Source organism: Danio rerio, chromosome 13 (assembly GCF_049306965.1).
Source record: "Danio rerio strain Tuebingen ecotype United States chromosome 13, GRCz12tu, whole genome shotgun sequence".
Classification (NCBI taxonomy): domain Eukaryota; kingdom Metazoa; phylum Chordata; class Actinopteri; order Cypriniformes; family Danionidae; genus Danio; species Danio rerio.
Window position 1 is genome coordinate 6,455,282 of NC_133188.1, and position 12,235 is coordinate 6,467,516.

The following is a 12,235-nucleotide window of genomic DNA, read 5'->3' on the forward strand; positions in this document are numbered from 1 at the left end:
ATCAGTGTGGTTTTCATTGCAGTAAACACTGACATACATGACTTTCCAACCCTCCAGTAACAGGACTTTTGTTAAGCAGATATGGGTGTCTAAATTTGAAAGCACTGAGTGGCTGAAGTATGAAACAATGGAGGTGATGGAAAGTCTTTAGAAAAATTTAGATCCTGATGAGTGGATCCAATGTTTTGAAGCAGCAAAAAAAATAAATAAAAATTACAAAACGTATGCAAAAATACTTAGCAAGACAAGCATTTTTTTTTTAAACAAGCTTTGTGCTTTAAAATGGGCATGAAGCTTTATGAACCAATCCTGGGGCCTCATGTACGAAGACTTGCGTGGAAATCTTACTAAAACATTGCGTACGCACAAAGCTGTAAATGTGCGTACGCAGAAAAAATTTCAGATGTATGAAACACTGCGTACGCCGACTCTCACGCATATTCTTTTGTACATCCGAATGAACGTGAAACTGAGCGCAACATGCAAGAGCACAAAACCCCTCCCTGCCTCCTCCCCCGTATGAATATGCTAATGACTATGCTAATGGAAAAACCCAACGAAAAAGCAATGGCAAAATCAAACAAAAAGAGAAACTTTGAACAGAATGTGAATTGGAGGTGCTGCTTTCGGAGGTAGAACGGAGAAAAGCGGTGTTATTTGCAAGTTTGTTCTCCGGAATTAACAACAAAAGAAAAAAATAGAGTGGGAGAGTTTAGCTGATACGGTTAACACAGTTGGGTCTGAACATCGCACTGAGTGCATTTACAAAAGAAATAGTGTGGTTTATATCTGTAAACTGTTGCAGTACCCTTAGCAGTCTCAGTGGCGCACCTCATAAGAAGCATATGATCATATACTGACACGTTCGAGCACAAACTCGGTTTGAATCCAGCGTCTGATGAATTCTTTCTTCTTTTTTTCCCGCTACATATCAGATTTTGCCCACTATTTATCACGAGAAAGACAAGTAGGAATCATTAATAAGTTTGTGCATCATATTTTATTTGCACGTTTATTGAATGGAAATGTTTCTGATTCACGCATGCAAATTCATCTTCAGATAGTGTCTTTATAGCAATGTGCGTGCAGTAGATAGCTCAGATTACATTGGGAAAACAGGAGACCGCTGCAAATTGTGCTTTAATGTTTAGCTGGTCAACTGTATGGTATGGAAATCTTACATACCTACTATATGAACCCGTCTCATACAGCTGCCATTGCAAGGCTCAGACACTTTGTAGAGAAGAATTTAACACAACTGCCTCTAGGAGTCGCCAATGGAAATAAAACAGACACGCACAAAAAATGTGCGTACGCCAGCCAGAAAGCTGCCGTGAAGGTGCGCACATTCCCACGTTCAGTTCATTGTTAGTAAATCCAAACGTGAGCGATTCTGAGCGTGAAACCTGGCGTACGCAAAGTTTTTGTGCGTACGCAGCGTTGATACATGAGGCCCCTGGGGCCTCATGTACGAAGACTTGCGTGGAAATCTTACTAAAACATTGCGTACGCACAAAGCTGTAAATGTGCGTACGCAGAAAAAAATTCAGATGTATGAAACACTGCGTACGCCGACTCTCACGCATATTCTTTTGTACATCCGAATGAACGTGAAACTGAGCGCAACATGCACGAGCACAAAACCCCTCCCTGCCTCCTCCCCCGTATGAATATGCTAATGACTATGCTAATGGCAAAACCCAACGAAAAAGCAATGGCAAAAGCAAGCAAAAAGAGAAAATTTGAACAGAATGTGAATCGGAGGTGCTGCTTTCGGAGGTAGATCGGAGAAAAGCGGTGTTATTTGCAAGTTTGTTTTTCGGAATTAACAACAAAAGAAAAAAAAATAGAGTGGGAGAGTTAAGCTGATGCGGTTGACACAGTTGGGTCTGAACATCGCACTGAGTGCATTTAAAAAAAATAGTCTGGTTTATATCTGTAAACTGTTGCAGTACTCTGAACAGTCTCAGTGGCGTGCTCGTAAGACGCATGTGGTCATGTTTTGACACGTTCAAGCATGAACTCGGCTCGAATCCAGCGTCTGATGAATTCTATCTTCTTTTTTTCCCCCGCTACATATCATATTTTGCCTACTATTTATCACGAGAAAGACTAGTAGGAATCATTAATAAGTTTGTGCATCATATTTTATTTGCACATTTATTGAATGGAAATGTTTCTGATTCACGCTTGCAAATTCATCTTCAGATAGTGTCTTTATAGCAATGTGCGTGCAGTAGATCGCTCAGATTACATTGGGAAAACAGGAGACCGCTGCAAATTGTGCTTTAATGTTTAGCTGGTCAACTGTATGGTATGGAAATCTTACATACCTACTAGATGAACCCGTCTCATACAGCTGCCATTGCAAGGCTCAGACACTTTGTAGAGAAGAATTTAACACAACTGCCTCTAGGAGTCGCCAATGGAAATAAAACAGACACGCACAAAAAATGTGCGTACGCCTGCCAAAAAGCTGCCGTGAACCTGCGCACATTCCCACGTTCAGTTCATTGTTAGTAAATCCAAACGTGAGCGATTCTGAGAGTGAAACCTGGCGTACGCAATGTTTTTGTGCGTACGCAGCGTTGATACATGAGGCCCCTGGTCTGCAGGATTTTAACAGTAAAAAGTTGCAACATTCTAGGAACTACTTTGAGTTTCTTTTGTGAGCCAAAATCTTTGAAGCAAGCACCAGACAAAAGGGTTTAGATTACAATTTGAAAATGTACATAACACTGCAACAGATGGCACCTACAAAGACTACTCAATTAGCCTAGCACTAAGATGAACATACTAAAACTTCTGAATTGGTTTAAGTTTTATTATTGGTCACTTCAGGGGAGAAGCTAGGGTAAGATTAGCTTTTATCATTGAGACATGCATGAAATTAAACCTCAGCTTACCATGTCAGGAAATGAGACCAAGACTGGTTTTCTTATGCTTTCAAAATTTATTCAAAATACAAGTGCAATAATTTAATACTCTTCTTCATCCTCCCCGCAGTCATCAGTTGAATCGGCTGCAACCTCCTCATAGTCCTTTTCCAAGGCAGCCATGTCCTCTCGCGCCTCCGAGAACTCTCCTTCCTCCATCCCTTCACCCACATACCAGTGCACGAAAGCTCTCTTTGCGTACATCAGGTCAAATTTGTGGTCCAGGCGGCCCCATGCTTCTGCAATGGCAGTGGTGTTGCTCAGCATGCAGACAGCCCTCTGCACCTTGGCCAGATCCCCTCCTGGCACAACAGTGGGCGGCTGGTAGTTGATCCCAACCTTGAACCCAGTGGGACACCAGTCTACGAACTGGATGGAGCGGCGTGTCTTAATGTTGGCTATGGCGGCATTGACATCTTTAGGGACTACGTCACCACGATACAGCAAACAGCAGGCCATGTATTTCCCACGGCGAGGGTCGCACTTCACCATCTGGTTTGCTGGCTCGAAGCAGGCATTGGTGATCTCTGGTACTGAAAGCTGCTCGTGGTAGGCTTTCTCAGCTGAAATAATTGGAGAGTAGGTGACCAGAGGAAAGTGAATGCGAGGGTAAGGGACCAGATTGGTCTGGAACTCTGTGAGATCCACATTCAAGGCCCCATCAAAGCGCAGCGATGCTGTAATGGAGGACACAATCTGAGCAATAAGCCGGTTTAGATTGGTGTAGGAAGGACGCTCGATATCCAGATTTCGCTTGCAGATGTCAAAGATGGCTTCGTTATCTACCATGAAGGAGCAGTCGGAGTGCTCAAGAGTGGTGTGGGTTGTGAGAATGGAGTTGTAGGGCTCCACCACAGCAGTGCTGACCTGCGGGGCAGGATACACGGAGAACTCCAACTTTGACTTTTTACCATAATCGACAGACAGTCGCTCCATCAGCAGAGATGTGAAACCAGAGCCGGTTCCACCACCAAAACTGTGGAAGATCAGAAACCCCTGCAGACCAGTACACTGGTCGGCCTAGAGAGGAATCAGATGGAAAAATGGTCAGGGGCATTCAAATAAATCAAACCTGAAAGAGACTATAAAAAGGGTTACTATAATTTATTAAAACCAAAGTAAATGCTCTATTGCAGTGGTTCTCAAACTTTTTCATCAAGCACCGCTCCAGAAATAATGGTCTCTCCAAGCACACTTCAAAAACAAGGCAGATTAATAAATTAAAACATACAAAAAGAGATTAAAACATTAAATATATTCATTGTCAGCCTTTTCTAACATTATAAACAGTTTGAACACTGATACTGTGCGTAAATGTAAACAATAAAAAAGGACAATGTTTAAAATTAAAATACGCTTTTAAAAAAAGTAAAAAATAAATGAAAGGGTTACTTTTGTTGTTAATAAAAATAAATAAAATCCTATACGTAAAGTATTAAAATATAGTAGCTAATTCATCAACACCTGGAAGCGCTGCTTGGACCTCAGAAATAAGCCATGTCATCATATTCATATATAAATTATTTTTGATATGTAGCATGTACATGACATTTCATTCCTCTGAACCACCAGAAGGAAGTCCGCGTACCACAGTTGGAGAACCACTGCTCTATTGAACGGTTATTAAGGCAGAGGTGCCAGATCCTGCACCCTGGATAGCCCGTGTCGTGCAGTGTTTCTCCAAACTACTACCTATGGAGTCTGAAAGTCTGGACTAGACAGTTCACATGCATTTGAGGGGTTTGTGCTAAATTGGGGTTGCTCAAACTCTGTCCTGGAGGGCCGGTGTCCTGCAGATTTTAGCTCCAACTTGCCTTAACACACATACATGAATGTTTTTAGAAAGCCTTGTAAGAGCTTGATTAGCTAGCTCAGGTGTGTGATTGGTGTTTGGATATAAACGTTGCAGGACACCGGCCCTCCAGGACAGAGTTCAAGCACCCCTGTACTAAACCTTGCCAAAATATCACTCTAAAAGCAGGTGACCAATTCTTCAAATCCTATAGAACAGTGCATTAGAAACATTTCAGTGGTCAACATTTGAAGTGGATCAAGAGTTTTTTTTTTTTTATTTGACCTAGGACATGAATGGGTGTTGTTCAATAGTTTTAGGAAAACTTTTTGAAAGGCTCTGATTGCCTTGAAATGTTGACTCCAGCAAATCAAGGGTGCCCAATCCTGTTCTCCGAGTTCTACGTTCCTGCAGAGTTCAGCTTCAATCCTGATTAAAAACCAATAAAACAACTAAGTAGGATCTGAAGGAGCACTTGGCAATTATAGACAGGTGCTTTAGATTAAGGTTGCAGCTGAACTCTGCTGGACTGTAGATCTCCAGGAACAGGACTGGGCACCCCCGCACTACATAGATTAAGTTAACGCAATAATTGTTACTAATGAAGAACCATTATTCAAGTGTGCAAACTCACCATTTTGCGCATGCGATCAAGCACAGAGTCTACGATCTCCTTTCCAATGGTATAGTGGCCACGAGCATAATTATTGGCAGCATCCTCCTTTCCACTGATGAGCTGCTCAGGGTGATACAGCTGTCGATAGTGTCCATTACGGATCTCATCTGAATTTCAAACAAGTGATATTTAAAAATAAAAAAATTTAAATCATTTATTAAATAAAAAAAGCATTCATAAATTTAAATTAGTAAAAAGCAGTCACTATCTATCATTTGTCAATTATCATTTCCATCGGTTTCTTTTTTTTAATGTGATTGTAAACATTAAGTAAATGTTATTTGTAAACTATGCTTCTAAAATTAAAAAAATAACAATAAATTGTAAAAAGCCTGAATGGGGGTCTCTTACCGACAACAGTTGGCTCCAGATCAATGAAAACTGCTCGAGGAACATATTTTCCTGCACCAGTTTCACTGAAGAAAGTGCCGAAACTAGAGTCAGCCAATGAGCGGCTACTATCAACAATGGTTCCATCTGGCTGGAAACCATGCTCCAAACAATACAGCTCCCAGCAGGAGTTACCCATCTGGATACCTGCTTGACCAATGTGTATAGAGATGCACTCCCTCTGGTTTGACCAAAACACAAGCATAGATAAAAATCACAATGTGGCCGTGTTTGAAATGCTATATTAAATCTAATTTCTGAAATATCAATAAGGCAATGCATGCATAGAATACCCAGATGACCTAGTATATTATCCAGAACCTGCTCAAATAAAACTGGATTTTAGGGGCATACTGCCACAAACTTGTACTAAAATTTAAACAAATCCCCAGATTTTCTACTACTGTTGCTGAAATCTGAGATGCACGAGGACTCTGCAGATACTCTTTAACCTAAAAGTATCACACAGTGACAGTTAAAATGGTTTAGTAATACTACAAAAATAAAAAAATATGAACGGAAAACAATAGAAAGGGTTTTTGTATAAAAGCAGCAGGTTTGATTTTACAAGTTAATTCATTTGCAGTTGTGTTTCAGTAACATTCAGTGCAGACATGTCACGTGACAGGATTGTAGCACACTACCCTCAATTTGCATCGGGTACGCTGCCTTACACACTATTCTTAAAATGTAGCAGCCAGTGTGTCATGTATACCACGCAGTAGGCAGTAAGAAAAATTATGCCACTTCAGACAGCCTGTGACATCTGCTAATTCGTAGTTTAAAGCATTTACACATTTAAAATGGCGGCTGTTTTTTGTGTAAAGACCAAGATCTCCTCTACAGGAACTCAAGCATGAAAAGAATTAAGTGCGGACACATTGATGGACATGGTCACAAGCAGCCATATAGTACAATACACTACATTTAAATCAAACTGCTGTGAAAATAAATAAATATCATCATTTTGATATTGCTTTTTGCTCATGGTCTACTAATAGTATTTGGATTGGTAGACAATTTAACGTTTGCTGACACTGCTCCACCAGCAGACGCCCTCCCGAAGAAACTTTGCACATATAACTTACAGCATCCCTAACTGAACGGTCTACTAACATTGAGCTTTAGCTGGCATGTGGCCTAGTTGCAATGTGACTTTCAATGTTCCTTTTAATGCATGTTAAAAGTAAAACCCTTAAAACACAGGTTTCATGCGCAGCTCTGCACAGTTTTGCTCCAACCCTAAAACACAGCCAATCCAACTAAGCTGGAGGTTCAAGACTACTAAAGACTATCAAGCAGGTGTGAGTTGGAGGTGGTTGGATCCAAACTATACGCTGCAGCCATACAGGAATTGAGTTTGAGAATTGGCCTAAAGTGAGTTTACCCAAGTAAATATTGTCATTTACTTGTTATAAACCGCCGGTTTTACTTTTAGCCCCGTTTAACACAATGTTTTGAAGCTGTAACCACTATTAAAACTTAAACCTAAATTTAATTAAAAGCTTAAACCTCTATTAAATTGATTTAGTACAGAATAAAGAAACTTAACCCTACTGAAAAAAACAGCTTAAACCAGAATAAGCTGGTTGGCTGGTTTTAGAGGGGTTTTGGCCATTTCCAGGCTGGTTTTTAGCCATTTCCAGCCTGGTCTTAACTGGTCAGGCTGGGAAATGACCAGCTAATACCAGCTTGACCAGCCTAGCCAGGCTGGGAGCCCAGCCAAAATCAGCAATGTCCAGCTTAAACCAGGTTAGTCAAGCTGGTTTTAGCTAACCAGCTAAGACCAGGCTGGAAACCAGCTTGGAAATGGCCAAAACCCCTCTAAAACCAGGCTGGTCAACCAGCTAAAATCAGCCAACCAGTTTAGGTAGTTTAAGCTGGATTTTTCAGCAGGGAAAGGTTTAAAACTACTTTAGGGCAAGAATTAACACTTCTGGGTGAACTACCCCTTTCATTTTCCTTAGTTCATGTTTATAGGTGCTACCCTACTGATGTAGGTCTATATTACAGAACATTCTTATATGCCATGCCACCATTTAATACCTCTTTGAAGATTATTAATATGTCAATAAGCTTGGTTAAACTTTTCAACACAAGAGAGCAGAGATAGTTTCCAAAGTGCAACGGTTAATTACATTTAAAGTGCATATTAGTTGCATGCAATTAAGCTTTACATAGATTTTTTTTTTTTTAGAAAGCCTTTAGTGAAATACTAACGATATGGTGAAACAGACTACAAATGATGATGATCTTACCATTGTGCTTGACCAAAAGTCAGAACAAATTCAGAACTTTTAAAACCTTGAAACAGTCACAAAAATAAGACTGCTGTCGAGCCAAACTGATCTCCCAAATAAATGGACCGCCGGATTTCTTAATCTTCTCACTGCAGAAACACGCCAAGCAGTCCAGCTGATCTCGCTTTATACTGATTACAAATGAGAAAGGGCGTGGCTCCAGCGCTTCACCAGGCAGCGTTCGTGACAAACATCAGCCAGGAACAATTGTGGAGTACTAGTCAGTGCAAAATATACTATTATATTGTGAAAATTATGAAAGAGAAAGAATAAAATTAAGAGAATATTTATTTTGTTTGTTGTAAGGATAGGATCATGTCACTAATATCCAGTATGTTCCACTCTCCAGTCCAGCAGATGGCAGAAATTCACCTTTTAAGAGGATTTGCAAACCTGAGGTAACGTTCAGTCCTTGCTAGTTTAAAACGGATTTTCTTCTTGTATTTTGGATTTTACAAATCCTCATATAGGCTAGTACACCTTAAAATATTTTGGTATTGTGTTTTAAAGATTCACATGTTCATCCCTGTGGTTATATATGACTCCAAGGCAGGTCATGAAATGAATGCATGAAAAGAATCATCAGTTCCCACAACTAAAAGAGGCTCTGAATATCTTATTTAACAACAAAAATCGAAATACAAGGGAGAACGTTATCTTTTTCTTTTGCAAGATAATATTTACTGATTTAACTAATCATAATTAGGATTCACACTGCTGCTCACTGTGTAACGATAAAGCTAGTCTCCTTTACACACTCTAAAACATGTTTATTACAAGTGTTTTCCGGTTATTTACGGTTGTGAATTGCATTATAAGATCTTAATCACTACTCTGTCGCCTTTTGATGTTGAAAATTCAACTCTTCAGTGTAACAAAGTGACTTTTGTTGACATTTTAGTAGTTTGAAATAATATAATGTAAGATAAATAATATATAGAGAAATCTGTAAAATAACAGCAAATGTACTGGCAGTTTATTACAAGGTTTTGTACCATAATATACAACACCAACCCTGACAATAAATCACTTTAAACTTATAAAGATGTTCATAAAAGTGACTTTTTAGAACTTTTCAAAGTTAAAAGCTTTTGGAAATATAATGCAATTCAAAAGCATAAATAAATGGGGGAATATAAAAAATAAAGATAGAAAACCGCTAATTCATGTATTTTCTTCTCTTTTGTTTTACAGAGCAGAAAAATCTGCACCCTCACAAAACCTGCAGAAGACACAGTAATTTCACAGTCATGTTGGTGGCTTCATGTAAGATTTTTTTTTCTTCAGTGCATGCACATTAGTTATCACGTATTAAAACGCATCTCAAGCTGCAGTCCCCGAATTCTGTTCTTTAAATGTCCAAAAAAATAATATAAATAAATATAATATAATTTATATTTAATATAAATATAAATAAATAATATAAAAAAATAATTGTCAATCAAAATAATCAAATCAAATAATAATAATCAAATAATAGCAGTGCACTCCCACATTTTTATCTATAAATACTGCTGCCCTTATATCCGTTTTTGGTATAAGATTGCAGAACGATGGTTTGCTGGAAATGTAGTTTTTCACCATCGTACTGATAATTTTTTAGCCATTGACAAAGATTATTTTATTCTTAATAAGTGTGCAGTGAAGATGTCTACCTATATAACCACCTAGAGATGATTAGACATGTATTTTTGAGGAAAAAGGGCAGCAATTTGTGGTGTATTTTGAGAAGAAAGGATGACCACTGGTGGTGTGTGTAGAATGGGTGTCCTGTAGAGCAAGGGTTCCCAAACTTTTCAGCCCGCGACCCCCAAAATAACAATGCCAGTGACTCGCGACCCCCAATATCCTCTGAGGTGGTTATAAATACAAAAACCTTGCATGCAATGACGCAGACCAACCAATTAAACTTGTGTCAGTGCTTTAAATGTGCCAGAAAGTATAACCTGATATTATAAAATCAAAATGCATCTGACGCTATTAATATAATGTTATTACCCCAGGGGTCGCAATCAAATAGAACTAGTAACTATAAGCTACTGTAGTAACTATAAAGTATATAGTAACTATAAACGACTATTTTAATTTTCAGTATAGTTATGGATAAAATATGTTAATTCTTATGGTTTAATAAAAATAAATAGATTTTTGGAAATCACCCGGCGACCCCCCTTCATTGCCCCGCGACCCCTCGGGGGGTCCCGACCCCCACTTTGAGAACCACTGCTGTAGAGGAATGTGTAAGGTCATTATTGTTTGGAGCTGCTGAGTTTATTTGTAAATCAATGATTGTGTTAGTAAAACACACATATGAAGTTATAATTGTGAGAGGTGTTCAGGAGAATGAGTGACATATTATGACATTAATGTACCTTCATGCCAATGTATGTAAACACTCAGACAAGATTGAATCTATGGAGGGAAAACTGGTGTGTAAACAGGTGTTTGCATTGTAGGGCATAGGGGCCTAGAACAGCATGAGCACCTAAAGATATACTAAACAGGGCTCAACAATAAGGACTGCCCGGTGGTCCAGGGTCAGCGTGAGAGACGCTTGGGACAGTAGACGGGATCATTACTGGCCCAATTGGGACAGTGCTGCCTTGTCACTAAAGTTTAATTTGACTGCGACTATTTGTCAATTGCTTGCATTTTAAATTTGTGCTTTTAAGTCTTTAACTGCGATCTTCTCTGTGATGTCTTAAACACTAAATTGCTTTTTGGTTCCTCTTATGTGATTTGATATTTTGAGCTTGCAGTTTTTCCCATTACCTAATAACAACCAGTACAGCAAAGAAATGGCAACATCAAATTATAAGGTGTAAGCTGAGAAAATATTATATACTTTTCCTTCTATGCTAATGAAGGACTACTGAGACATTCCAAGCATGGGATGGGTCTTCCTGGTGAGGCAGAGTTCCTCACAGCTTCAATACACATCTCTGCCATTTGCTTACAGTAACCATGTGCTCTTCACCATACACAATTCATCTGCTTGTGATCCTCCTTCAGATAACTTTGTCATGTTTGGTGTCATTTGACAGTTTATGACTTCAGTGTTGTAGTTATGAAATCAACAGAGACATTAATTAATTGTATTTCAATCTACAATATATTAACTATTGTTGGGTCATTGCCTGAGGAGAGTATGTTAATGTTCTTCTCCCCCACTTCATCTCTTCAACTTTGTTCTCATGTTCAGCTGGTTTTGGGGGTTGGTTTTCACTCATGTTTGACAATGCTTTGCTCAGGGTATAAGAAAGAAAGGTAACTGTCGATCTGGGAGAATGGCTTTTACTCTGCATCTCCCGCACACCGGTGCGTAGCCTCATATGCTAACAAAGGCAGTTTTACTGTCTTTGTTGCTCAGCAGTGCATATGTTACAGCTAATTTCTTTATACAGTATGCTAGTTTGTTTCATTCTACTGTCTGTATATTTAAACATGTAACTTAATAAACAACTTTGCCTGCTTTAGCTTTGAGATTCTTTCTCTTTATCAACGATGATAACAACTTTAATGGAGTCAGATAAATAATGGATTTAAACACGCCATCCTGCTTTCTGTTTCCGATTATTGGTTTAGAATAGCAGCGTAAGTTTCAAGCCTTACAAAGGCTAAAAGATAATGTCTGTTTTTAACGCCTTGGAAGCAGACATTTACATGGGAACCATACAAAAAAAAAAAATGTGGTGTGATGTTTGCACAATTTGCCATCAGTTTGACCTTTTGTTGAATAATTTTGAACTGCAATAAAATACCCTCCACATTTTCCACACAGCTTTTTGTTTGCATAACACTTTGAATTTTGTTTATTATACATTTATCAACATTTTTAAGTATTGAAATTCTAGATCCACAGACATTATTTTTGACACATGATTTAAAATATGTGGTTAAAATAGTTATTAACTTCTCTTTTTTTTTTGTGGTGGTGGAGCCAGTAAAAATTTTGCCTGGGCGAGTAAAAATCTAAACCACTTCCCCGATCGGATCAGTAGAAGAAATCCTTAGAGTTGAACCCTGCTAAACCCCTCAGTAAAGAGAAAACATCCTAAAGTAGAGTTACAACGAGAGAGGTGGGGAGAGAAAATCAGTATAAATATTGTGAAGAGCACAGACACTTGGGATTTTTCCTGGG

The 12,235-nt window shown here is 38.8% G+C and overlaps 2 protein-coding genes across 7 annotated transcripts in view; one reads left to right on the forward strand and one right to left on the reverse strand.

Moving 5' to 3' along the window:
• Positions 1-2,933: 2,933 nt before the first annotated feature.
• Positions 2,934-8,195, reverse strand: tuba4l (tubulin, alpha 4 like). Of its 2 annotated transcripts, none has more exon segments than NM_199795.2 (4): positions 2,934-3,956; positions 5,363-5,511; positions 5,756-5,975; positions 8,053-8,195. In NM_199795.2, coding segments are annotated over 4 exon segments (1,350 nt in total). In that variant the 5' UTR covers positions 8,056-8,195; the 3' UTR covers positions 2,934-2,978.
• Positions 8,196-8,254: 59 nt separating this feature from the next.
• The window catches only part of angpt2a (angiopoietin 2a), a 56,165-nt gene continuing 52,184 nt past the window's right edge, over positions 8,255-12,235 (forward strand). For 3 of the 5 annotated variants that reach the window (XM_073919185.1, XM_073919186.1, XM_073919189.1), the window contains exons 1-3: positions 8,255-8,314; positions 8,444-8,492; positions 9,289-9,360. The gene's annotated coding sequence lies outside the window, so the exon portion shown is untranslated. Of the gene's footprint in view, positions 8,315-8,400; positions 8,493-9,288; positions 9,361-12,235 lie in introns of all 5 variants that reach the window. The other 2 variants (XM_073919188.1, XM_073919187.1) reach the window with 2 other exon arrangements.

What these genes read in the sequence shown, in the direction of transcription:
- tuba4l (XM_073919331.1), bottom strand. Translation starts at nt 5,999, where the DNA reads ATGCTTGTGTTTTGGTCAAACCAGAGGGAGTGCATCTCTATACACATT. An exon ending in TCTGGAGCCAACTGTTGTCG is followed by an intron (nt 5,512 to 5,755) that starts GTAAGAGACCCC and finishes TTTGAAATTCAG; the next exon opens with ATGAGATCCGTAATGGACAC. An exon ending in TTGATCGCATGCGCAAAATG is followed by an intron (nt 3,957 to 5,362) that starts GTGAGTTTGCAC and finishes ATTCCTCTCTAG; the next exon opens with GCCGACCAGTGTACTGGTCT.